The sequence below is a fragment of the Neodiprion fabricii genome, chromosome 4, assembly GCF_021155785.1.
Source record: "Neodiprion fabricii isolate iyNeoFabr1 chromosome 4, iyNeoFabr1.1, whole genome shotgun sequence".
Classification (NCBI taxonomy): Eukaryota; Metazoa; Arthropoda; class Insecta; order Hymenoptera; family Diprionidae; genus Neodiprion; species Neodiprion fabricii.
In genome coordinates, this window is record NC_060242.1 from 20,875,453 (window position 1) to 20,902,440 (window position 26,988).

The 26,988-nt window shown below is 37.8% G+C and overlaps 4 protein-coding genes across 7 annotated transcripts; 2 read left to right on the plus strand and 2 right to left on the minus strand.

Annotated features, from left to right (window-relative positions):
- Window positions 1-1,738: 1,738 nt before the first annotated feature.
- On the minus strand, window positions 1,739-13,957 carry LOC124180024 (methylsterol monooxygenase 1-like). Of its 2 annotated transcripts, XR_006870188.1 has the most exons (7): window positions 13,635-13,957; window positions 6,770-6,984; window positions 5,647-5,895; window positions 3,831-4,014; window positions 2,530-2,702; window positions 2,174-2,446; window positions 1,739-2,095 (listed from the first exon to the last, which is right to left on the minus strand). XR_006870188.1 is itself a non-coding variant. In XM_046565004.1 (6 exons), the coding sequence occupies exons 1-6, from the start codon at window positions 13,915-13,917 to the stop codon at window positions 2,243-2,245; spliced, it is 1,308 nt and encodes a 435-aa protein (XP_046420960.1). In that variant the 5' UTR covers window positions 13,918-13,957; the 3' UTR covers window positions 1,739-2,242. The 2 variants fall into 2 exon arrangements, 1 of the variants encoding a protein (XP_046420960.1); XM_046565004.1 differs by having other exon boundaries at window positions 1,739-2,446.
- A 2,719-nt stretch (window positions 13,958-16,676) lies between these two features.
- LOC124179488 (transcription initiation factor TFIID subunit 13) lies at window positions 16,677-18,642 on the plus strand. 3 transcript variants are annotated; one of them, XM_046563899.1, is made up of 4 exons: window positions 16,677-16,845; window positions 16,981-17,218; window positions 17,286-17,387; window positions 18,259-18,642. In XM_046563899.1, exons 1-4 carry the CDS (start codon window positions 16,819-16,821, stop codon window positions 18,261-18,263), a joined length of 372 nt encoding a protein of 123 aa, XP_046419855.1. In that variant the 5' UTR covers window positions 16,677-16,818; the 3' UTR covers window positions 18,264-18,642. The 3 variants fall into 3 exon arrangements, 2 of the variants coding, with proteins under 2 accessions (XP_046419855.1, XP_046419853.1); XR_006870063.1 differs by having other exon boundaries at window positions 16,679-16,845; window positions 17,286-17,456; XM_046563897.1 differs by having other exon boundaries at window positions 16,678-16,845; window positions 17,286-18,642.
- A 186-nt stretch (window positions 18,643-18,828) lies between these two features.
- LOC124179487 lies at window positions 18,829-21,149 on the plus strand. Its single transcript, XM_046563896.1, has 4 exons — window positions 18,829-19,642; window positions 20,016-20,187; window positions 20,380-20,508; window positions 20,632-21,149. Exons 1-4 carry the CDS (start codon window positions 19,527-19,529, stop codon window positions 20,863-20,865), a joined length of 651 nt encoding a protein of 216 aa, XP_046419852.1. The 5' UTR covers window positions 18,829-19,526; the 3' UTR covers window positions 20,866-21,149.
- Window positions 21,141-26,964, minus strand: LOC124179486 (AMME syndrome candidate gene 1 protein homolog). The gene is made up of 4 exons (XM_046563895.1): window positions 26,597-26,964; window positions 25,287-25,397; window positions 25,005-25,210; window positions 21,141-24,829 (listed from the first exon to the last, which is right to left on the minus strand). The coding sequence occupies exons 1-4, from the start codon at window positions 26,800-26,802 to the stop codon at window positions 24,663-24,665; spliced, it is 690 nt and encodes a 229-aa protein (XP_046419851.1). The 5' UTR covers window positions 26,803-26,964; the 3' UTR covers window positions 21,141-24,662.
- Between the last annotated feature and the right edge of the window lie 24 nt (window positions 26,965-26,988).

Sequence of the window (26,988 nt, forward strand, 5' to 3'; positions counted from 1 at the left end):
AAACGAAGAAACTGTAGCCAAGAGGAGTATCTAATCCGGCATTATTTAGCTCAAGATAACATCCAGAGTCACGCTAATCAACGGCGCAGCCTTGATCAATGTGGGTTTACAAAAATCACTGTGGAATAAGGTGTCGAAGGTGGTAATGTCGTCGTGTAATTAATTCCGCCAACAATCTGATCCTCGGCTGATGTCTTCGTGTCGATGTATAATTCACCCTGTCGAACCACGTACTCGACGAGAGTAAATTTCAGATCAAGATAATCGCGACGTATGTGCCAGCAGTCTCGCCTGCGGAGTACAAATCCTTGTTCCCAGTTTATGGTGAACAGTTAATGTTGGAGCCAAGAGTAACAGATGTAGAAACGTGAAAATCACACATTCGGACTGAAAGAGTCCATTCTCCTTCATCTTGACAGTACGACAACTGGTCCAATGCTTCCAGACGACAGTTTGCTTATAGTTCTGAATTCGAGACTGCCGAGTATTTGAGAGTTTGGAGCAAGACCGAGTAGATTCGAATAAGTACTTCGATATCATACGGGGTAGTTCAACGAAGTAACTGATCAGAGGTTCAACCGACTTCGGGACAAGTTTACACGATCTGACTCGAAGTGCGGCGAACGCCATTCTCAAATTCGAAGGTACATCCGACACGGGGTCAACTTCCCGATCGTCAAGTACGGCTGTCCGTGCAATCATCGAAACGACGAAGCATCCAATTTCATTCGGGACGGAGGTGAAACAAGCGTCGTCGAGATTCAACGACCTTGGATCCGAATGGTGTATCGGGCTGCGGTTTTATTTGCATGTCGATTGAGCGGTTCCGTCAGAGTATTGGACCTGCACCACACGGACCACACGTGACTTAGTGGCGGTCGAAGAGGTCGAAGTAGTGAAAAAGAGCGCCGTGGTGTGATTTCGCGGGAACCTCTTGACCAGGAGGGTCGCTCCCTCGGGAGCCGGGCTGCAGGTAGCCTCGATCTATCCTTCCATTGACCGCCACTCCATTATCAGGACAGTAACGGCGTGACCCTGGCGCCAGGTCCATTGTTAGCTTATCGGGAACGTACGCGCCTTTCTCTCTCTCTCTCTCTCTCTCTCTCTCTCTCTCTCTCTCTCTCTCTCTCTCTCTCTCTCTCTCTCATTCTGTCGAGGTACCGAAAGATTACCCGACTGGCCTCTGTCCAGCGACACCGACGCCGAGTTGACCACCGTTAAGACCAATTCCGGTGGTCCTGCTCGACCACCGGAACTTCGAAAAGGACCGCGATTCCTTGATTAAACGACCCGTGCTCTCCGACTAACGAGACAATCTTCTCATTCCGAATCTACCGAGGCTCGATATTCGTCCAGAAAATATCGTCAGATATATCAATTCAATGTCTCGGTAACGTGACGTACGTTAATCGTCAGTCTTGCAATATTGCAAGATAAATTTGGGATTTATGATACTATTTTTTTTTTCTTCTTCTTCTTCCTTCTGTGAGAAATATGACCGAGCGACTGTTTGTGAAAGACGTGTCTAAATCGTGCAGGGATAAAAAATATGGAGATTATCTGTACGATGTAAAGATATAGCGCAGGTGTGTGGATCATTGGTTGATTAGGAATCAAACGTATCATTGCGATTTAATCTGATTTTTTAATTTTTTTTTATGCCTGTTCTTGTCAAAAGATATTTTTGATCGGACAGTTCAGATCAGTTGGAACAACGTAAATTGATAAGAAACGTTCATTACAATTTGATTTCGTTTATTTCACTCTTCGATTACAACTAAATGATATCTATCTGTTGATTCACAGTAAATTTTCTTACCGTGATAATTACTAATTACAATATTAATCGCTTTGTTAATTACAATATGTCAATACCCTGGTATCTAAAAATATTACATTTCAGTTCAACTATATCACTAACTATATCTATAAAAAATAATTATCACACCGACGTCGGTGATCCCGGTATATTGCAAGAATTTAAATAACATAGATCGTTGACAAAAAGCTTGAGACGAACTGGGCACGAATTATAGTTGTCCCAAATATCCCGCAGCGATTCGACGACTAGCCGCAATATAACGTGGGCCGAAAACTGTGCAATGATTTTTATTTTCTCTCACATTTGAAACAGAGGAGAAATCGTTGCCCCAAAATTATTCTTCATACTCACAGCTACTCGTTCGTACAGCCGTCTATGAAAATTGATGAGCAAATCTCGACGAACGACTCGCACGCTGACTTATTCCAACTTCTTGCCCTCCAACTCCTTCTTCGATATCTTGTATATCAGTTTGTTGTCCCTGTAGGCGAGGGGGTTCTCAGAATCCCGTTCCTCCATGTCAGCCTCGATTTCGTTCTTGGTAGCCTCGCTGATCAGCTTTCCCTTACCGTAGTAAGTGTCCTCGGTGTAGATTCGGTCCTTCTGTCTGTACGTGCCGTGGATCTGGAAGAAGAAGGATGACAATGACGGCGTGCAAATAACGACGAAAACGGAAGCCGGAAGCCGGTAACGAAAATGCGCAAAACCTTGTCCCAGATGAAGCAGTTGAAGCCGAAGTTGACGTGGAAGTATTGGTGATGGTTGTCGTGGAAGATCGCGTCCGGCTGCCAGGGCTGCCACCAGTAGGCCTTGAAATTGATGCCGGAGTGGTCGATGATGCCGTGGTAGTAGTTGTACATCGCGATTGTGCAGTACGGCACTGCAACGAGGTAATGAGGGGCTTACGAGGGTGGAAGACAGGTGGGAAGCCATAGAGGCCGAGAGAAATTTCTACTCGTACTTACAGTACAGTCCTTGACTGTTTTCATTTTTTTTACAATAGTCGGAAATCAACAATTCTCGGTACAAAACGAAAATTAGTTTAATCACTCTAAGTGGAAAATCTAGTATGTGATACTATTTTCTTTAGTCACTTGTGATATCCGTAAATGTAGCATCGGCAGCTTTAATCACACTAAATAGTGTTAGTTCTCGAGGGGTTATTTACGGAGATTCGGATGTCGCATGGCATCCCTTGAAATCGGTTGGAAAAAGTTTGAAACTCCTTGAATTAGTTTGACAACGCTCGCAATCATTTTTCAACCGATTAAAATTTACTTGAAACTACTTGGAAATCAGTTGAAACTCAGTGAGATAGTTTCAAGCTGTACATGGCTGTTTAAAACCCGCTTAAAATTACACGAAACCACTTAGAAATCTTCTATAAGTTGGTAAAATCAATTTCAAACCATTTGCAATCATTTGAAAACTACTTGAGGCTACTTGAAACTACTTAGAAGCTGTTTGAAACTGCTTGAAATTAGTTTGAGACAGTTGAGAATGATTTCTAAGTCGCTTGATACCGTTTGAAGCTACTTAGAAATCGCTTGAAACTGATTGAAATAAGTTAAAAACTGATTTTAATAATTTTTAAATGTTTCAGACGTCTTGAATCCGTTTATAAATCGGTTGAAACTCTTTGAAATTAACGTGAAACAAGTTGGAATAATTTTGAAAGCCGCTTGAAACTGTTTAAATTCACTTTGAAAGCGTTCGAAAATATTTATCCTTGATCTGTAAGTAAGTAACCTCTCGTTCGTACTAAATTTTCTTGTTATTCAAACAATATCTAAATCGTTATCGCAACGATGCCAATTTCACTGAAAATCTTTGGTGTCTTAAAAAATTGAAATTCTCCCAAGTGTGCAGAGATTAGAGCGTGACTGCGAGCATTCCTGATCCCTCTGTTGCAACCAGATTCAGGAGTTCGAGTGCAAAATAGCTCGCGAATTGAATTCGAGAATCTCTGGTTTCGCGGTTTTTGGGTATCATTCCATTTCCGACTCACCCCAGTGCGTTGGCAGCGCGAACAGTGGAATGCAGAGGCATATTTGAATGTGGAGGATCTCGACCGGGTGGATCGCGGTCACTGAGAAGGCAGTCGGCTGTTTGTACTTGTGGTGCAGCTTGTGGAAGTGCTTGTAGAGCCAGGGGGTGTGGTAGATACGATGGAGCCAGTACGTTGCGTAATCCTGCAGTACGTAAATTTCTCAAATTTAGAATTCCGCCGAGCCGTATCTCCGTGAATGGAATTTCTTCCCTCTATCCCATCATTCGCAACTGCCACCTCAGATTTTTATGCTGAGATTGGTACGAAAACCACGAGCTACCCCGAAATAAGTGGATCCATCCAGAACCACTCGGCATTGAATCAAAGCTCGAGCTCAAAACGCCATGGAAACTTGTTTAAGGATGAATGGCGTCTACGGTCCGGTAAGAGCAATTTTCAAACGGAACAATCACCGAGTAAATATTGAATAAGTGCAGCTGCGGCTTATGCAGCTAGCTAGGTCAAACGTTGGTCCTCTTAATGTGGAAAAACAAAAAGAGTTAGCGAAAAAAGCTCAGTTATTAACAATGGTTAATTCATCACAAACCGTTCTGCATTATTTTTCAACTAGTGAAGAGAAAATTCACTGTTTATACAATTTTAGTAAATCATAGTTCATTTTGATTTTAAATACGATTTGCCTGAACTTGAATTTTTATTAAACTGTCCAATCGATTGTAAAGTTAATACAGGCTGCATATGTAATTCTTGAGGTTTAATTTAAAAAATTATTCATCTCATCGAAAATCCGCGTGTAAATCATTTGTGCAGAATTCATTAGCCGACAAAATGATGAAAAATATTCATTCAAATTGGATAATCTATATACATGACATTAAGAAAGGCTCCAAATAATATAATCCTCAACAAACGAAATATTTCGATCAAGATTCACGGTTTACTATATTTGTTTTTTTTTTTTTACGCATCACCTATCAGAAGCTGCAGATTCCAGGAATAGTTCTAGGTTTACTTTTTTGAAAAATTATTTCGTTTTGACATCTCTTCGACCGGACTGTACACCAAATTCATCCTTAATTAGAACCTCGAAATAGCGTTTTGATGTTTTCCACGTAGACATTGAAATATCCGGTCACGTTTCGTGGAATGCGTTTAAATTCGATTGCGCTAAACTCACAAGAGGTAAATGATTAACTCGTAAACGATTTCCTGGAAAATGAATTTCAAGCTTTCTCCGTACGCGATTAAATTTTCGGGTTAAAGGCCTGAGTACGGTTAGCAGCATAAGGCGAAGTTTGACCGGGGTGGATTTTTTCCCGGAAACGGGTCCAAGCTCACGGCTAACGATACGACAATCAAGTTTGTTCCAACACAAAAGAGGCACCCTGCTAACTCAATAATAAGTCAGCAGCCATGGCGAATTTAATTATCGAAACCCCCGCAGGATTCGAACCGAAACAGCGGAGCTAATTCGTTCCGCCGCGCGTCGTGATTCCTGCCGTTTTGATTTTCCCGGCAATACCGCTGTACAATAAATATCCGGAAACGCGATCACCCCGCGAAATTCAAACCTTCGTACGCCGATCACGTTGTTCCGGAAATCTGAACGTCGCGCCGGAAGTGCCTTGGGACCGCCGCCAGCCGGACGGCAATGATGACCTTCCAACCCTCTTCGGTTGTATCGTCGCGTCAGCTTCACCGTCAGCGGATTTTCGCAAAAAAAAAAAAAAAAAAACTACCCTCCACACTTCAGGTGGGCATACTAAAACATCCACTCCTCTCGTCGTTTTTTCGTCCGTTGACCCGCACTCACCAGGTAAATGTAGATCACGGGCCAGGAGAGGAACCACCAGGTCCACGAGTAGTCGTCGAATTTATAGTAGACGCTACAGGGACCCCCGTTACTGATGTAGCAGGCGAGGCAGGCGCTGAAGGTGCTCGTCAAGAGAAGGCTGATCGTTCCGATTATTATCTCGTGACGCTCCAGCTCCGGCGTTATCCATTTCTGCGGCTGGCACTTCCATTCCTCTGCCTTGTCCCGTTGGCGGACGTAGAAGTACCACTATCGAACAGTGATATGAGCAAGATTGTAATTAGTCTATTACAGATTACGAGCTGTGGATAGAATTTTTAATTGGGATGATCGTCGAGTACAGATTACATTTGTAACTTTGTAATTTAGGTGAAAGAAGCTTCGAATTAAATTTTTTATTTCGCAATTGAGACGCGAGATACAATGGAATTGCATACGTCTTGCATACTTTCCAACTGGAATGAAATCAGAACACGCGTCGCGTTTCGCATCTCAAAATCGAGGCGAAATAAAATACAAATTACGTTTTGTATTTTGTGATTAAGGTGAACTGAAATACAAACTACACTTTGGTAAATGCGAAACTAATGTGTACGATAAAATACAAATTACCGTTTTGTTTTTCGTTACTGAGGTAAAATGAAATACAAATTACGATTGTGTTTTTTAATTACAGGATCGAATATGAATACATGAAACATAGAAGTAGGACAATCGTTACATTTGTGTTTTGTCGTCGGGATAATTGTAAATTGGAACAACGACAGACGTATTACCTTTTGTCTATTATGCAACATACAAATTATTGAAGATATAATACATCCGTATTTTGTTATCAAGTAATTACACCAACAATAATTAACAATACACATCTAATTTGTATTTCGTTTCGCTCTAGCTGGAAAAATAAGATGTAACCTGTATTTTTTTCACTTACAAATACAAATATACTTTACAATTTATCTATCTTAAGAAAAAAATATGTAATTTGTACTAAAAATATGATTAATCACAAATTGTAACTAGACAGTTCCCGATACTGCCACTGAAGGCGTTTCGGAATCGCGTTAAACGGAATTTGGCAGTGTTTCTCAAAGGCACTAAAAAGAGAAAAAATACTCACATGGAGAAAACCGCCAATGGCAAAGTACATCGTGTAGGACACGGAGCACGCTGCGACCCAATACCACGACAAATTTTGCAAGTAGAAATTCTCCAGCGATATTTTGGCCCAATCAACCGACGCTGACGTCTCATCTTCACCGCTTGTTCCGTTCTTTTCCACCGTTCCATAGCCAAGGTGCTTCGCAAAATGCACCACAACCAACAGCCATTCACCTAAATGCATTTTGAAATGAAATATAATATACATACGTGATAATAAAATGATCGATGTCTGAATTTCTTTACGAAGCTCTGCTGTATCAAAATGTCGCAATTTGATTCACGCGCAAGTTCTGCGGGACTAAAAAACACACTAAAAGCATGCGAATAGTGATCGAATCGAATAATTCAAATTTATCTAACATCGACACAACTCTTTTCATAAACTCTCCATAGAAAAGGATATTTTTCTTAGAGTTTGTTTCCTTAGAAATTATTTTTAATTTTTTGTGAATTTCTTTTCGTGGTTCTAATGAAAACGATGAACGAAAAAATATTTATTGAAAGAGAAATATATTCCACTTGTAATCTGATTGCAAAAAAGTGCGCTGATAAAAAGTTTTTCGTGAAATTCAAAGATTCTCTAACGAGTCGTATAATTGGGTCAAGCTGATGATGAAAAAAAAAAAAAAAACATGAATCTTGAAACAAAAATCTAATGAAATCATTAGATTCTCATCGAAATATGTTCTTAAACTCAAACAGAAGATACTGTAGGTAGATGGCTTGCAATTGGAATCTTTCGTATACACACATAATACACCACAATGGACTCCAATTGTTTATAAATACATTTAAAACTTGACTGAGAATTTGAATTTGAAAGTTAATATTATGACCAATATTTCACCAATTTCTTTATACATTCCAATGATAATTATGAATAGAAAATGAAAACTTTGCGGTTTAGTGAAACCTGACGTGTTCGATCATTATTTATTTATTTATTTTTTTTTTTACAACCAATACTTGACCCTGAATAAAGTAATCAAGAATTTGAAAAACTGCGCCAAGTTCAATCAGTGATAAAATAATCACTCGCATTCTTTATAATTATATTATGGCTAGTTATAATCGGTGATTGTAGCTTGTGACAATTATATCAGATTTCCGAGAGGCCCGAAAAAGTTTTCAAACGGACTTTGACTTCTCAGAAGCGGAGTTTGCCTTATCTTGCGTATTATTCCGTATTTAGCGATCACTATCTGCCGTCTTAAATAATTTTCGCATTTCGCCACCTGCAGACCAACGATTGAAACGTTTGACACGATCAACTTTGCCCATTGTGGAAAAACCGCTTTGTTCTTTGCGCCGAAGAGTTATCACTGCAGTAGATATAATCACGTTATCGTTTCAAAATGCAGCTCTAGTAAAAAAATTATAAAATCCATTGAATAATTGTCGGAATATTGTGCCAATAGCCAGAGATTAATCAACGGCTGATGATCGAGCCAAGTTAAGCCGACGACGTTTCGATAAGCTTCGAATTCTTATCGAGAACCAGTCTGTAAGGTACAATGTACTACATTCGTCTAATTCGACAGACTTGTTTTATACATCGCTGAGAAAAACCTAATTAGTTACAGTTACTAGCAAAATTCCAGTGAAATCAATATCGGTATACAATAACTATTTAAATATTGTTTGCATTACAAAATATGATGTGGTACAAGTAACTATCAAGGTGTCGATACTTGATTTTCTGGTTAAAGCTAAAAAAACTCATGTTCCATTTCTACTCAGAGCAAGATATTTTGCAATCGAGATAAAAAAAAAGAAAGTAATTAATTTTTCAAGCTACACAAAGTAAGCATAACTATAGAAATTTCTCTCTGTGCGAATTACACGTATAAACGGTTTGTATGTACGTATATTATACGCCTATACAGAGAAATTTAAGGGGCGTCGTGCTGTTATTTATACCGCTCCGAGGGTTAGCGGCAGCTTCAAAAACACCTCGTATATATCGGGCATAAAACGAGTATTCGATTTTCTTCGTGGAAAGTTTTCATTCCTAAATGCTTGAAAGGCACTCGCCGAGCGGCTCTGAGCCACCGGGTTTTATGCACCCACGCCGAAATCCCGAACCTAGCGTACAGACGGATTCAGAAGTTCGCCGAGAACACGATGAGAAAGAAATATAGGTATAATACATATGTATGTACTACAGGTATTTCTCAACAGCCCGTCATCCCTTCGCTCAAATGTATAATTTATTTTTCATCTCCCTTGTGAATACATTAAACGTTCACTGGACTAAAATTAGAAATTAGAATTTGTATTGTCCAAAAAAATAATCACTTCGAGTGAAATTCTGTTTACAATCCAAACCGCGTAGACGTACGAAATTATTTCTGTATAACAATAACAGTCAAATGTTCGCTGTGTCCGAGAGAAATGTTGTCTTTTAATTTTTTTTATTTTTGTTACAACTTCGGAAAACGTGAAAATAATGATAAATAATTGAGAAAAAAAAAGCTGTATAAAAGTAATTGTATTCCTTCCATATCGTTGGTTTTCCTCGATATTTTCATTGTATCATTTTCATTACCTCTTGTTTTCTCTAATAATGATATACAGCAATTATATTACCAGAGATACGAGAGTGGTTGAGAAACATGCAATTCGAGCCCTGGGGGGGGGGGGGCTTGAGTAAACTTTGGAATAAGAGGTGCAAAAACGGAGAAAGGCTGATGGGAGTAAACAAGAAGTTGTGAATCCCACTGTACATAAGTAGGTGTCTCTCCATATAGTATATTGTACATCAACCTGAAGCTCGATTATATAAATATATATATATATATGTGTATATATATATATATATATATATATATATATATACGTTTAGACAGGCAGACGTTCAGTTCCTCACACAAGAGCGCAATAAAAGTTGATACCATCTCAAGTAGAAGATGGAGGAGTAAGAAGAAGAAGAAGAAGAAAAAGAAGAGGAGGAAGAAGAAGAAGAGGGAAAGGGAGGAGAAGCACATCGAGTTCGGGGTAAAAGTTTATTTTAAAACCATATTTCTTGCAACAGTGGTGCTGCCGCTGCCGTCGCTGCTGCAACAGTCGGTAGAAATATGGAGGCGTTTCTTAATCCTGGGGGAGTTTTCATCCCCCCGCTTTCTTGCCGAGAACGTCGCGTGTGAAAGGAGTCGTTCAAATGGAAAATTCAAACGTCTTCGCCGCGCGGTTTCGGTTATAGATATACATGTATATATATATATATACATGTGTGCGTGTATTTTATATATATATATATATATATATACACATATCTTCAAGCCGCGTACTCTTCACTTGGCGCGAAACGTCATGAGAAAAAGAAACGGATCCACGCCGATTCGACGACGCTGTGTGGAAAAATCTGTCAATTTAAGTTATTCTTATCCTTTTTGCTATCATCCCTCGGTTTTCGAACCCGTCCCGCGGGTAGAAGTAAAAGTTAAGAAATAAAAATCGAAAGAACATGCGTTTTAAAAATTTGAAAGAATTTAACGAAGCCCATACCTAATAAGGCAGCTGAAATGTATTTTCAAATTAAAAACCGAAAGTCATGCTTATATATTATGAATTATACACACAGTAGCTCACGTTTAAACCCCGTGATAAGAATTTATGCTCGATGTCAAACAGATTCAGACGGATTAGATTCTTTCACGGATATTCCGGGTTATTTTTATCGCTGTATGGATATGGCCACGATTGAAGAGGGTGAAAAAATTTCCATTACATAACAATTGCACAACAATTTTTCTTGGCATATGCGGACAGATGAAAAATATAAGGATGTCAATTTCGATAAATTTATTGCACCACGCAATTTTTAAAACATAACATACAACTATCAGAATTATTTGATTTTCTGTTATTCCACAGTGTCCGTTTTCTTCATTCATTTGTTTATTTATTTATTTTTATTTTTTTTTCAACGTTTTTCGTTTCTCCGAAATACAAAACTACGCCGAAATTGTCGGGAAGTGTCAAGAAGAGGTCGCGGAGCAATGAAATGGAGAGAAAAGCAGTAATGTAGGAAAAAAAGTAGAAGAAGAAGAAAAGAAAACAAAGAGAAATGTGCGAATGACAGAAAAATTTGGATGGGATCTCACCCCATTCTTAGAGCATATGTACATACTTATGTACATACATACGCACAGATATATAATATTACGAATGTATACGGAGAAAACTTGACAGACGGTAAAGTTTGCCGTGTATGTTGAAAAACGCGTATCGCTATAAGAATAAGAAAAAATTATAGGGCTGAGGGATTGATTTCGCCCAGCGGCGACTGTAACGACGCCGCTGGGTGACAATAAACTTCATTCATGAGGCAATTTGGCTTTGAATCTACCATTTTTATATATAAAAATTGTCATAATATTCGTATTTCGTCGATAACCTCGGTGACCTCGGATCAGATCTTCGTTTTCGATAGTCGTGTCACGTTTTGCGTTGACCCTTGCGATCGGATTGCTTATATGCCCGGTACACGCGAACTTATTCGCGGTACAACTCATCTAACAAGAAGTAAGCAAATCTGTCCCGACGAGATTTCTACCACGTGCTCGATTTTATCTCCCCAAAGTTTTCTCACATTATTTTTCTCCCCTGTTTCTTGCGTGAATGATATTTGATGCAGATGATCGATTCAATTCGCATCTGTTTCAAAATCGTATTTCTGATCGGTTATCTTCAGTCTCTATGAAAACGTTTTAATTTTTAAGCAGTTGTAGATGAGAAAAGAGAAGCAAAGAGTTTCCCTTGTTCCAACGTATCCGCAATCTATGTGTCATCGTTTCTTTTGTACTTACAGTCGGTTTAATTGCAGTCTAATCGCGAGCCAAGAAGACAATTTCTCTTAAGCTCTTCGTCGATGAGGCGAAATAAGAAGGTATAAAGAAAAAACGAACATCTCGCAATATCGTCGAAATTAACTGCAAGAATTGAAATGATGAATCGAGATACGTGTATAAAAATTAATTCTCAATGATTTAATGCTTTCATTAGTTCAAGTAATCTGTAGTGAAATTTAGTATTGTCTCATCATTCGTGATCCGGATGATGAAGGGCGGACATGAAGATCGTGGAAATGTTCGATCAATCAAAAAGAGAGGTTGGTGAGCGCTTTTCAGGGGTACGCGATGAGGGGGGTAAGCCTATGTTTATACGCGGGTCCAACCGATGGTTCTCAACGATTTGAAAAAAGAATCATCAAAGTACAGGTTTTCGACAAACTACTAATGTAATATGCATCGTTTATCAACTAATCACGTTTTCCAAACGAACCGAGTTGTATTTCGGTATTATACAATTCCAAAAAAATATTTTATAATCATTCGCTTGATAATTATATGTAAAACCTTGTGAAAAACACGTCATATTTTTTGCAGTTATTCGCAAACGACACAGACAAAGATCTTCATACGTTGCGATTATCTTCTCAAGGGTACCGTTTACCATTTAGATAGTCTTTCATTGAGATACCTACATTTTTTGTCTGCGATTTTCACGGTAAGCGATATTTCGCCGCATACCTGTCACGTACTATTAATTATTCGGAATTTATGTGGACCATCCATCTGAGGTTTTGCGTAAAAACGTAATTAATATGAATAAATATTGTGTAACAACTTGAGTCGCGTGACTACATTCCAATTTGTTTCACCAACCTTCTTAACATCAAGGCGCAAGTAATGTCACGGGTCGTCTAATCCCTGGGGGCGCAAGATGTGCAGGGTAAAAACCTGTCGCCCCCGTTTGACGTCGACGCTGCTTATACCCCCAGCAATATTTGGGAGGGGGAGGGGGGGGGGGGGGGGTGGAGCCTTTGGAACGGGTGTAACGTGACGTGGGGATGAAGAGCGAGTCGCGAATTTTTTTCCCTTCCTTGGTACCTGTTATATTTTATTTTAATGCATGTATTATACGTTCAGTTTCTCTGACGGGGATGGATCGCCGTCAACCAGGAAGAAGAATTGAAAAGCAACATGCCGTTGGTTCGAGGAGGTTTCCAAAATTCTCAGCAACAAAACTCTCACTGATCAGTTTTGACGAGAACAAGTCGACCATGTAGTCTCACGAATTTTAGAAGCTTGTACGAGTAAAATTCAAAACTCATTACGTAGAGTAGCATTCAAAGAAGCCCTTCCACCCACATATAAAAATTCACTCATTGTCAGTATCATTTTGAAAGTTTTATACATAACTTCAACATGAAGTCGAAGTAGTGACTTTATGACACTCGTTATATCTATTTGTTGTGATTTCTTCGAGGGTTTCATCAGAATCCTGTTAACAGTCATTGACTTTTCCTGACTGAGTGCGCACAAATCGATTTTTCGTCATGGTGAGCCGAAAACGGGATTCCACGCCCATGTCCAAATCGTAAAATCCCGTTTTACGCCTACGTTAGACGAGAAATATTGTTCCCACCACGGGCGTAATAATTTACGCCCTAGGTACGAAGATAGCTAATTGCGTACCCAAATGAGTGCGCAAAATAGTACATTCTCGCACTAATGCGCGAATTAAATCGAAATATCTAGTTACATTACAAGAAAGGATACTTCGATTCGTTTCCGTATTAGTTTGGGAATATACTATTTTGCGCACTCATTTGGGTACGGAAAGTCGAATTTTGCGTTCTCGATTAAGAAAAATAGTATGCGCAGCACAAGCATATGAATCTGCGCACTGGTTACCGGATTTATTATTTCGTTTCATCACTATATTAGTTGCCTTGATCTTTTTCGACTACAAATATCGACTTCTGATTCGATTTAGTTTTCCTTAAACGTTCGAATAAGTATAATTATACTCACCGCGCATCGTCGCGCCGAGAAGAAATATCGCGCAAGTAGCGATTGCGGAACCTACGAAATTCGGCAATCGGCTCCAGATCTTCTCCATCTGATCGCTGTACTTTTCCATCCAAGTAACTGCCATCGGATCGAAAGTTTCCCGCTTCTTTGTACTCTTCGAATTACTCTTATTGCTGTTATTTTTCGCCATCGTCGACATTTCCGCGGATGATGATGACGATGATGAATTGGAAGGTGCGTCGCTGGCCGGCACCAGCTTCGCCCTTTTCACTCCGTTCGTCATCGTCCGGCAAGCCTCAATCGACGACTGACTCGAGTCGAAAGATTGCGCGCGGACTTGAGCCATTCCTCAGCTCACTTTTTTCGCAACTTCTTTTTTTCCTTCGATCCTTTTATCGCGACTCAACTCTTCGCAGTTATTATCGCGCTTTATCGAACTTTGGGCTAAGATCTGCGAATTTCACCACAGCGATTAAGATTTCGCGACTATGTACCGAAGAAGCATACATACATGTATATGTATAGTTAACGTATGTTTGGTTATGTGTTTGTGTGAATTGGGACGTGCGAATTGAAATGCGTGACTATACCTCCAACAATTATTGATATAAGTACCTGTGATCGACGGTCCTCGGCCATATTATTACACATGTAACCAACGATAAGGATTAATATACGCTCATTCTAATATTGTCACGTATACCCGTTTGGAATCAGATAAATCCGATCGGGCTGAACGATGCGGATTATATTATAGATACATCAGTTACGTACACACCGTAAATTGATGACCGTCTCTGCGCACGTGATATATTCGAATCATTGTGAAATATTAAGTGATATCACATAGTTGCGATGTATCGCATACAAACAAGGCAAATACACGCGAAGTGAAATTTTTTGTTCCGCACGTTACCATGCAGCCCTTAAAACAATTTAAGTTTTTCGCCGTATCCGAAAAGTCTAGTTATTGGTGCAAAATGATATTTAGTTGTGTTCCTGTGATCGCGAAATCCAGTACGTGTTACTCTTCTTTGTAACTATTATTCTAGATGTAATTCTATTACGGCAATGACCTAAGCGCAGATATCACCACGAATGCCTTCTTTCTCTGCCGATTGATAAACATTATTTATATTCGCTATCGAGGAGGGCTCAATTACATACGAACACATACGAACACATAGTTCGTTCGATCGCTGTTATGAGTACAGTGTCTTCGATTCGCGGAATTGGTTGAGTTGACGATTCTTTTTCGCAGACAAGATAATACTGGATAGCATTTATGCACATCAATTCGTTATAGATTTGCGTATCCAACGTATTCGCGAAATTAGTTTTACCACTATGCAAGCAAGACTAAGCATACACCTTATAAAAAAAAGACCCGAACGAAGGTTGGTGGATCTTACAACTCGTGTACGTGTTCGTTAAAATATCACGATTTATTTTTAACCGAATTACCGACTAATTCGGTAATGTTACAATTAACGACGTTGGTCAAATCGTATAAACATAAACACACGCTATAACCGCAATCATATTATTAAACAAAAAAGATTTTCCCAAGCTTATCGAATTCGATTACAGATTCTAGAAATGCTACTGTACGGAAACAAAGAGGGAATCTTAGAATTTCATGTATATTACGTAATAAGTAAAGGGTGTATGAAGAATATTTAAAATACATGGAATAACATCGTATTAAAAAAATCAACGCACGCTCTTTCAACTGAAGTGCTGTCAATTTTCTCCAGTGATTGCCTGTATCTCGTATTATTATTGTTGTTGTTGCTATTATTATTATTATTATTATTATTATTCATAGAAACAGAACGTTTCCTCCATTTCATTCATACATACAGCTCTTTCATTAGACAGATAAAATTTTGCCTTATCGACGCGTCCTTTACCGTCAGCAGAAAGGGATCCGCATTTGTATTTTTCGTATTCTCGATTTAGTAGCGCCTTCTGACACGGAACAGATTTTGTAAAGAATTTTTGAGGTACCTGAACGGTAAATGCATGTCGTATTTGCTGTGTATTATCTAGCAACTCGAAAGCAGTGAGTAATGCACACCGCATTTGTCATAGTCGTAGAATAACACAATTTCGGATTAGATTTATACAAAATTTTGCAACATATTTAAGATTATTTGACAGATCAATCAGCCGCGCTTTTGCGCGCCGATTTCGCAAACGGTACATGACAAAGTAAAACACTGTCGATGTGCTCAGCCTTCGGCTCTTAAGTCGAATTCGAATATGTTACAAGTAATCAAGTTTTCAAATTTGACAGCGCCTTTTGCGCGTCACCTTGATAATTTTCGGGTTCTAAGTGAAGGCATGGCATTCGTATAGTGATAGCAAAGAATCTTGGCGTAAGTATTCCCGAAATTGGGTGGGTGCAGACCTAGGTCCAACTTTTATCTTGATTGATGTGAATGATACATGACAGGTGATTAAATTTGCCCTTTTTCGATCTTACAAAGCCATCACTTGCCTTAGGGACATAGCGTTGATGCAAGTTGTTCTCGATAACATTTTTAAATGGTTTGAGTTGAACGAAACGACATGCAACGTTGTTAAATGTGATTCTATCACATTTGGTACAAAAAAAATCATTAAAGGATTTCACTTATTATAAATTGGGAAACTGTTACTTCATACAGATCACTCAAGTTAAGGAATTCTAGGTATTTATCTTAATAACAAATTGACTTTTGTAAGACACAAAAAAAAAACGGCAATAAATTTCAAAGTAATTAAGATAATATTAACCATTGTTTGCCGTTAATTCAAATCATATGCAGTTTGTTCAATATTTAGTCCTACTGCAATAACATTTGTTAATGTTTATGATGCGTTCATTTTCGACCACTGCAGTGGCATTTTGCTATGGTAAATATGCTCTGTATTATCTACTGAGTTCAACCCTCAGCAACGAATCCTGCTATGCCGTCGGCGTTTTTTTGTCTCACTATTAGGAATGTTTCGTTTTCGACATTTGGCATCACTGACTAAAGTAAGCTTCGTGAGATGGTTTTGACGGTTTTGACACAGAGACTAGTAGATTTCTGTTTGACAAGTGTTGGAGTTTTCCACGAGAGTTTTCTGTCAATTAATCTTGTTCAAAAGTCGTTATTTAATTGCCAGATTCTTGTGAGTCAAACAAAATACGTCAATGGCTGCGGAAGAAAATTACGAGCAGGTAAATTGGTCATGATGAAATGGTTTGTTCATAATTGAGGGTTGAGTACGAGCTAAGCAAAATAATCTAGCCTAACGTAAAGTAACCTAACTCCTGGAGACCTTAAGCCTTGATTGGCATTCTTTATTTGATCAGTTCGAAGATGAGGAGACGGAGATTCCGATCGGAGGAACGCTTCCGGGTGGAAGAAAACGGTTATTTTCAAAGGAGCTCCGCTGCATGATGTACGGATTTGGCGATGACCAAAATCCATACACCGAAAGCGTTGATTTTCTGGAAGATCTGGTGATCGAATTCATCACCGAAATGACCCACAGGGCAATGGAAATTGGACGCACAGGCAGAGTGCAAGTCGAAGACATTGTCTTCCTTGGTGAGTGAGCGGGAATTTTAATTTGTTGTGCAATATTATCTTTAACTTGTTTCACATTGTTTTCCAGTGAGGAAAGATTCTAGAAAATATGCCAGAGTTAAGGATCTGCTGACAATGAATGAGGAGCTTAAAAAAGCAAGGAAAGCCTTTGACGAAGTGAAATACGCAGGTACTGTCAATCAGTAGGAAACCGGTTGATTGATATTATCAAGTAAAAACAAAAATATCATTGGTAGAGGTGTGTGAATTCATGATTTTTTGGTTTTCGTTATTGCAGAGTCTAATCCAAGTCTTGTTGCAATATATGAATAATTAGCTAATCTAACACATTCTGAAGTATTTTCCGAAACAAGTTTTCATCATAGCATAATATCCAATCAGGCTTGAATCAGACTCGTTAGTTTTAGTTTATTGCGTATAAAATAGAGCTATGATTTGTTGTTTATGAACTGATCGAGCGATGGTTTCTAACAGGAATGGGTGGCGTTACTGTAAATATTGCATCCTCACCATTGTTACTATTTTTTGTTTGGTTTGTTTTATTACTATGCAATTGGGTAGACTTTGTCATGTTTAAGTGATTGCGCTATTGAAACTAAATATGGAGGTCACTGAGTTTCAATAATTGATCAAATTGGTCTGTTTTATTAAATTTAATACCAGGTAGCATGTAATTAGTGTTTTGCATCTCATTTTTATTTTGAATAGTCGGTTGTCATATATATTGTAAATAAGTGTTGCATCATAATTGATTAATTATTGAGTTGCGTTTTAGAATGTTAAACCAAAACAAACAAGGTTGCCTGTTGAATTCATTCGAATGAATATCTTTTGTACGTTTATACTTGAATACCATGGTACTTTAATGAATACATTTAACAATCGTTTTGGGTGAAGATTAGAAATGTGTACTGATGTTGCATAATTACTACGTCATCTAACTAAGTGATAATGAATCAACATAGTATCATATTTGAATAAATATTTTAAACGGAATCAGAAACGCTTGGTCTTAGTAACAACCTATATTTTACTGGCAGAATAACATCGTGCGGTGAAAAGAAATACCTTGGTTAAAGAAGGAGAAGGAAATGTGTAAAAATACTTGTATGGGCGCAAATCAACTATGCAAATGGTCTGCCAATTGCAATTTGCTGCAATTTTCAATTGGGCTTTGACACAGCCTATTTAATATCACTGCGACATGATCATCGAATCCCAGACTGCAACCAGATTCTCGATTTTCACGGAGTGATATGTTTGATGCAGTACAGAGTGAGTTTCTTGACTTGTTGAAAAATAATTCATCTCCGTATGTATGTACATATATTTATGTGTCTATTTGTGATGACTGGATTGAATTTATTTGTACATTCATGTAACTTGCTCAGGATTTTACCAATAATCAATGTATGGGCGTTGTACCAATGCTTATAATATATTATACAGTACACGTCTTTTCCCATATCATACATCTATTTATTTTTTTGCCACATTTCTCCCGCATTTTCCGTGCAAAATTCCGGGAAAATTGGAATTTAGAACGTCATGCTGACATGCATCAACGTAGGAAGTGTTCGAAAAAGGTCGCGTTTTTTCGTGGGTCTAAAATGATTGATTGATGCTAATTGATTACTTGAGAGCAAGACATCTGGTTAGTGAGTAGTGTCGTGGCGGAGTATCAGCACGAAACGATTGGTTCAGAGAAGCAAACGGTGAAGCATTAATTGATTACATCGTCATTAAAACAAAGGTGCTATCCTTAGTTCTGAGAATAAGGGCTTCTCTGATTGTGAACTGTACATGATTTTTGGAAGATATAACGGTGACGTGTGAAAATTGTATATACGCTGCTTAATACTTCATAGATATGAGCTTGGTTGATAAAATAACAGGCAATGTGGCGTGAAAGAACTAATAATATGAGAATCTTGCACGTATGATCGTAACTGTATACGTCTGTATTGGTCTAAGAACTATGGTAAGGGTGCATAGGACTCTCTTGCAGTCACTACAATTTTGCTACAAGAACTTGTCTTGAACTTTTCCAAAATCAACTGCAAATTGTCGTTTTCGAGCTGATTAATACCGCACGTCGTTACTGTAATTTTTCGAACGGCTGCACTGAGTGCGGGTTCTTTAGAATTCATTCGCCATTGGACGAGAACCACGTGATTCGCACTGATTGCAACCACTGAAAAGATTGTTCGGAAAATCAGTGCGGAAAATGCTGTAAGTCAGCAGACGACGCGAAGATTCACGTGTAGATACCGGCGTCCGCAGCAGCGGGTCGTAATTTCCCCGGATTATGGCTTTAGTAAAACAAACAGGTCCGTTGCCTACAGACGCCGTGGCTTTGAACAAAAACGAAGCTTTGCGATATCAAGTCGACATGCTGCGGCACTGGCCGAACCAATTAGAGGTGTAAGTCTCAACCCAACGTAACATAACCTAAAAATAGGTTAGAAAACAGTTTTTCACTAAGTTGAAGTTCTTAACCTCAATGAAAATATGAATTATTATGAAATCCCATTTCTTTGCACTTTTAGAATTTTCTAAAATTCACTAAATTATAATCCAGCAAAAATACTTGGGATTCCAAACTTGACTTAGAATTTAAAAACATTCTAAACTTGCAGAATATTAATCTCTCATCAATGCTTCATAATAGTAACGTTACTAAATTCAACTTAATCATTTTCATGTAGTCGTCTTATTTTCTTGATCTTCAAGAGTCGTCATCTACGATTTAATCAAATCCATTGTAACGTAATGCGACAATCGCCTAACCCTTTAGATGGCCGCTTCGCAGTGGAATTGGCATTCTTAGTATTACTGCTGCAGTAGCTGGTATTTACGTCAATGCCCATTATAGAAGAAAAATGAAATTGATGAAAATTGGAAGTGCAGCTACCTATTTGCCCATTATTGTGTTGCCTGGTATAGCAGCTACCTTCGCACACAAACTGGTAAGACTTTGACGGGGAAAACCACTATTAGCATTTCTTCTAGAATCAAATGCACTATATGCAATATATGATAATCTATCTTTTAATCAAATTCAACACTCTCATTGCCAGATCGCTGCTGGAAACATATACCCAAGATGTTCGTATGTTCCTCATTTTATTTTATTACAGCGATATTCTTTTCGCTTCTAGTTCGTCACAAGGGATATACTTCTCGAAAGAAAGAAGTGCCTACTGTGCCTTGAGACAAGAGCAGCCTTGCTGCAATTTACAGTCGGCTTTCTCTATCCAATGACGCTAGGTCCAATGGGAAGTGTTTTGGTAGGTAGTAAAGTCACTGTTTCTCAAACACGCTCGAAGTAACGTATGTAGGGATTCAATTACAAGAATTTCAAGCACATTTGTCTGTGCGATATGTAATTTGATCCTTACTTTTTCTTACAGCTTGCGACGCGATATGCGACTTACAGACTGCCTAATATAACGAACGATTTTTGGGGTCTGATATCAGTCCTGAGAAAATTTACTCGTCCAATCAATCTGCAACTATCAATTATAGCAATTGGACAATTATTTTTAGGATTGTGTATGACTCGATTGGAAATAAAGTCTTACTACAACGTGAAGCAACAACTGTTGGAAGCTGAGAAAGTTTATGATAACAGTCCATTTGTTTAACGACAATAAGCAATCATAGGTGAATGCAACTCGCATTGTTGCCATGCTCTTATCCTCTGTAATACATGTACCCAGATCACTTGGGTATAGTTTTTTTATTACATATATGTACTTCGGTAGTATTCGAGTGTGTGTGAGAATATTCGGTCGCAAATGTTCACTGTGTACAAATATCCCTCAAAGCGAATGTTGAAGCATGCGACGAGAAGACTCAGGTGGGCTATGGCATTTGTAAATTATAAAGATTGATAGTCTAAATAAATTGTACTATATGATATAGAAAATTTAATATTTATTTTGCAATTCCATACATTTTCATGTTTAATTATAAACTAGAAGTTGCTCACAATATTATTATTATTATTATTATTATTTGTTTACGTCTATATTTTTTTCGTCTTTTCTTTTTTCAATTCTTTCTCCCTGTCAAATATTTTTTCACTACTACTCATTGAACACCTAAAGTAACTATAATCTGTTTTCAATCGCTTTTGTAATCAATTGTTCGATTTAATGTAAACCACACATCTAGGCACATAATGATTTCTTTGTTTGTTCTCCTATTTACAATTTATTAGAATATCAAATAAGGAGCTGCTCGCGGTAATGTATAATTTTTCGTTGAAGATTATTGCATTTCATTAATAACCGTAAATTTTTTGAACAATTGGAAAGATTAGGTGTATTTGGAATATTCAAATTTTATTACCATATGTGTGAATCGGGTATCGAGAGATGACGCGAGCGTCACTTTTAAATCACCTACATATCTTTTCCGACATTGTTGAATGCTTCTTTCACGAATTTTCAAAGCTGAATAATGAAGTGGATTTAAATAGCAAATTTGTAGATAACGTTCAACCCAAAAGACTTTTTCTCAAATAAAACGATAGCAATTTTTTGCATAGCTGGCAACTTATGACAATATAAGAGTATACAGTATATTATAATAATCTACTAGAATAGATTAATATTAAACGAAATTCAACAACATGAATGTTATAATTTGATTAATTAATTAATTAATTAATTGTTATCATTATTATTAGCAAACTCTAGAAACAACAATGAATAAATTGGCAGTGAATTAAACCAGCTACCTCATTGGGCTGGATGATCTAAGTAAAGCTAAGGAGTCATGAAAAAGTGGAAGAATTTCATTGAAAATTCTGCCAAAGTACACGGTTGATCACCTGATTAACAACAAAAATTTTTTTTAACGAAAAACGCTCTATAATAGGGTTTGATATTAATTTGTTCCGAACCATCTTATGTACAATAGCTGCATTCAATGCACGAAATAAATCAGGCATATATATCTACAAGCTTATATATCTGTTTTTATTCACAGAGTATTCGGTCAACCACGCGGTATTCAAAGGTTTGTGGATTGCGCATTGCATACGTATTTGCGTTTTAAGTCAATTTACCGCGAATTAAGGATGACACTCAATCGCTTTGGTGGGAAAGATACCGGCGTGCATTTTTCTGGATATTTAATCTGAGCTGAGCTTACTTGTCAGTCAAATATTTGAAAGTGAGAAAACTTTTTTAAAAATCAAAAATAAAATATACAACAAGTCTATACTATTATCAAGCACTCGATGCATCGAATGTTACAAAGTTGTACATATATGTATGACGTCAACATTAATCACAGAGCAATCAAAATCACAATGAGATCGTCATTTATTAGGCTTTTTATGCGCCTTCCCTTAAGGTTAATCGTTTTAACATACATTTTAGATTTATTGTTTGTTATCATTATTATTCTTATTACAGATATACAATGTGGATCACTCTCAACATACTTATTTGCAGTAATTGTTTATCCAGATACAAGACACGTCTAACTGCCCCTCATCGCATTATGTTTTGTCAATTTTGTCAATTTTCTATTCACATTTTATACTCTGAATGTATCCTAATTGTTTATACACAGTCATCATCTTTGATATGTTTACGTTCGATGATTGACCTCATTGAAACTGATCACTTTGTATAAATTGCATAGGTTAAACTCATCTCGATGAAATATTGGGACATTGACAGGTAATCGTGGTCAGACGAGGGAAAAAGTATCGTTGAATAATAGTTACATGGCAATTAACAGTGAAAAACAAGTCTCCATTTCCAAAGAAACGAAAATAAAAAATAGCAATGAAATACAAACTGAGAAAAAAGATGTATTACGCACATATCTTACTTTTAGTTATGATGGTAACGTGTTTGTGATATCAGGATTTGTAACATTGCAATTACGATAGATTTTGCATCTGGTGTGATCTGTAACCACTTTTGTATATTTTAATCTGTCTGAATTTTATAAGTAACTCAGCACAAAGTATCGAGACACTTTTTGTTTTTTCATACCGTCAATATAAGGGAAGATTATTAACTACAATTATTTTAATATATATTTTTCTATTATTTGCCTATTTTAATTTTTTATTTATTCTTTTTTTTTCTATGTTCAATTATGGTTAATAATAACAGAAAAGTTGGCATCGCGATGGAGAGCCTATATAATTTCGAGGATTCAATAATAAACTGAATTTCACGGTCGCTTATTTGAATTAATTGTGCACAGGTTTTTCTTTATGCTTTGGTGAAACTGTTTGGTTCATCCACTAAATTGATATATACCGAAACACCGAAAAACGAACGGATAATGATAAGTACAGGTGTGTGAATATTCATACGATTCAAAAACACTCTGGTAAAAACTTCTGCCTCAATTTTAGTAATGTTTTTTCATTCAATTTCATTTAATTAAACGTATTTAACAGAGAGATAGGAAGGATAGGGATTTTATTTCAATTTTGAATCAAAGATTTGCGAGCTAGAATATGAACTTTAGCATTATCGCTATTCAACTAGATGCTCTAATATTGCTGTAAAGTTTTCAATATTTTATTATTTATTTTTTATTTTTTTTTTCAAATATATATATATATATATTCATTTTTAATACAGTCTCGGACAGAATAATACGACAAAAATATTCATTTTCAGATCACAACATCATCGCGACTGGAGTATTAATATATATATATATATATATATAATTGTATATATATATACAATTTTGACACACAACTCAGCTCGCAATTAATCTAGAGCTATATTATCAAAGGCATTAAAGAACGAACTAAAGAAGACAGCGAAACAACAGTATGATGGAAAAAATTGAATTACTTTCTTCAATCAGTCGACACTGTCTGACAAATGACGACGTTGAAAATTTTTACCCTACCGTATGACAAAGGTTTACTCTCCAATAATAATACGCATCCTCAAGGAGGACTATAAGGTATCATGAATGGCAGACTGTGTATGCTAAAGCATACGAAGTATAACAGGCACCATTTAAAACAGTGAAAAGTTGCACGCAATAATTGCCACTGGTGTCATTTTCGCTTGCGCACACCGTGTTCGTAGGTACCCTGCGATTGGCAGTAAAAATCGCGCGAATTTTGCGACGAATGGGGTTGCTGGAAGGGCGGTGGACCGTGTCTATTCCACCAAAACGGTGGGTAACTCTGTACCGGTATCAACGCCGGTGGAACCTGCGTTTGCGGAATCGGATGAATGAAAGACGACGGGTGGCTCGGTTGTACCATGACTAAGGTGTGCTGAGGGATTGTTGTGTAATTGCTAGGCGTTTGCTGGATCGAAGGATCGCGCTGAGTCTGAGAGGCGCGATAACAACTTGGGTCAGAGTTTCTGTACCGATAGTCAATGTCCGGTTGGTGGTAACGAGGCGGGAGTCCCTGCGAAGGACTCCGGGCCAGCTGCTAGCATTGCTGGCTATGCCAATGACTCATGTAGTCTTGATAGCTCACAGAGACCTTTTCGCTCCTGTATCGAGTTAGCTTCAAGTTTCTCCTAATATCCGGCGTGACCACTCCTTTGAAGCCCCCTTTCCGCAACAACGAGTCGATTGTTTGTATTTGGTCCCAACCTGGGTTTTGAAAAATTAAACAATCCCAATGAATCTATTGCTTTTATCGATTCACTGTTTTTCTTTCTTCAGATTGTGCAACGACTTCGATAGCAGAGTGTAATTTTCTTTTAAATTAAAGCTTTGCAAAAGTAGATTCTATTGCTTAACTGATATGTTGGAAAATGGTACAAACCTTGTTCAGTGGCTACTTCAGGTAAATAAGTGGCAGTGCGCTTGTTGCCCTTTTCGTTGTGAAACTCAATCCTAATACCGTGAACACCGACTTCCCAATCAAGATAGTCTGCACCGTCTTCAAAATGACGAAGAATCGAGACGCTGACATGTAGGCGAGGAAGTTCGTCTCGTGTAATGGGATTAAAGCGTGAATCCTTGAAGGCACTGAAATAGCAAAAAAGGTCGATATAAGCTGGGTATCGGGGCAATGCTGACAGATAGAAAAAAAAGGGCTGTTTACCTAGTCGCTGCGTATTCACGGAGTCCAGCATGAAGGTGCATCGCGTTGAAAGTGCCAATGCAGCCCCTCAATCGTTTGTCCTTTCCAATAGCCCATGTCACAAATAACGGGCTGCAATTGTGGTCTTAGTTAATTATTCAATTATATGCTGCTTCATAGACAGGCGGGCCCTCATTTATCAACGTAGAACATCAACACAAAGCAGCCTTCGTATCTTCGTAAAGAATTACACGGTGTCAGTTTTGATTATGTGATCGCAATCTTGTACATGATAATTTTGAATTAACTGTAAAAATGAAAGGAAAAAAGTCCCCCAAAAAAACTCGTCTGTAAGTTTGGCAAGCTAAAAATCAACATTTTACAAAAGTTTTGTTATTAGATACTCACATATTGAGTATTTATCAAATTATCATGTTCAAGAGCTATAAAGATCTCTTCGAATATGCGAAAATGAAAAATATTGGTATTGTATATAAAAGTTTAGACATCAATGCTTCGTTTTGAATTGCTTTAAAACTTTTCGAAATCTGGTAGTTATTAGATTTTGCTCAACAATTACTCAATTTGTTCAGAAGACTGTTTCTTGCAGCGTTGCTGAAATAGATTTACTTTTCTTATCTGTAATCAATCGAGTATTGTAATTTTTTTATCAATTTCGGTGCAACGTTATAAACTTGAGAATTTCATGCTCGCATGATAAACAACAAAGTGTGTCAGTAAATATCTAAAAAAAAACTTCCAAATAAATTATGCCACTGTAAATTGAGAAAAAACGAATCTAAAAGGTTTCTAATGATTTGGAAAGCATTCAAAACGAAACATCAATATGTCCAAGCCTTTGTTTAAGATTCCAATATTTTGAAATTTTCACAGATTACAAATACAATCATTTGATAAATACTCCATGTATGAATCCATTTTAGTAAAACTACGAAAGAGTATAGATTTTTGGCCAATCATACATCCTTAAAAGATAAATTCAATTTGAGAAGGAAAATTCTGAAAAAAGATTAGAAAAAATAACATACAATGAAACCGATCAAAAATACGCGTCTAGCATGTTTTCGGTGTTTCGAGAGGGATGATAAAGAAAATTTTTAAAGTTTTGTTACTAGGAGGACAACAAAGGAGGACGATCATAATACACAACAAAGAAAACGCCGCGTTTAGAGGAGAATTAGGAGGGAGAGGGAGAGAGAAGAGGAAGAGTGAGTCGGGGTGGGGGGGAGGCGGCGGGAAAAAGCATCAGTGCGACGGTAGAGGAGGGTGGCGGCGGGAGGGAGGAAGGGGGAGAAAAGAGAGATACTCACAATGCATCATTGCTGAAGTTTGGCGTTTTTGGAGGATCGAGTTGATGGAGCTGGCAATAAAGGACGTCAAAGCAGAAGAAGCACATCTCCGGATGAGCGATAATTCCGTTTCGTAGACCATTTTGCAGAGAGGATGTGCCGTTACACGGTATGCTCAGTGAGTTGTTTAACTTTTGCTTTTTCGTTCCACAACATCCAGCGGCCATCTTTAAAACACGGGTACTGCACGCAACGCGAGACGCGATTTGTCGTTGGTCTAATCAACTAACACTTTGTGCACCGTGCACGTTACACTCTCGCTCGGTCCTCTGCCAGGCCCGATTTTCCAGGATACCTAAATCTCACTCACCCTGACGTCTTTCAACGATGTGACCGCGCTCCGCCAGATGACT

Bases quoted from the DNA above. Each gene is read 5' to 3' on its own strand.
- LOC124179487 (XM_046563896.1), top strand. From the start codon at position 19,527: ATGGCTTTAGTAAAACAAACAGGTCCGTTGCCTACAGACGCCGTGGCT. The intron at 20,188-20,379 runs GTAAGACTTTGA...TTTCGCTTCTAG, and splicing joins CTACCTTCGCACACAAACTG to TTCGTCACAAGGGATATACT. The intron at 20,509-20,631 runs GTAGGTAGTAAA...TTTTTCTTACAG, and splicing joins GTCCAATGGGAAGTGTTTTG to CTTGCGACGCGATATGCGAC.
- LOC124179488 (XM_046563897.1), top strand. From the start codon at position 16,819: ATGGCTGCGGAAGAAAATTACGAGCAG. The intron at 16,846-16,980 runs GTAAATTGGTCA...TTATTTGATCAG, and splicing joins CGGAAGAAAATTACGAGCAG to TTCGAAGATGAGGAGACGGA. The intron at 17,219-17,285 runs GTGAGTGAGCGG...ATTGTTTTCCAG, and splicing joins CGAAGACATTGTCTTCCTTG to TGAGGAAAGATTCTAGAAAA.
- LOC124180024 (XM_046565004.1), bottom strand. From the start codon at position 13,917: ATGACGAACGGAGTGAAAAGGGCGAAGCTGGTGCCGGCCAGCGACGCA. The intron at 6,985-13,634 runs GTGAGTATAATT...AAATGCATTTAG, and splicing joins TCTCGGCGCGACGATGCGCG to GTGAATGGCTGTTGGTTGTG. The intron at 4,015-5,646 runs GTGAGTGCGGGT...TACGTACTGCAG, and splicing joins CCGTGATCTACATTTACCTG to GATTACGCAACGTACTGGCT.
- LOC124179486 (XM_046563895.1), bottom strand. From the start codon at position 26,802: ATGGCCGCTGGATGTTGTGGAACGAAAAAGCAAAAGTTAAACAACTCA. The intron at 25,398-26,596 runs GTGAGTATCTCT...CCACAATTGCAG, and splicing joins AACTTCAGCAATGATGCATT to CCCGTTATTTGTGACATGGG. The intron at 24,830-25,004 runs GTTTGTACCATT...TTCAAAACCCAG, and splicing joins TGAAGTAGCCACTGAACAAG to GTTGGGACCAAATACAAACA.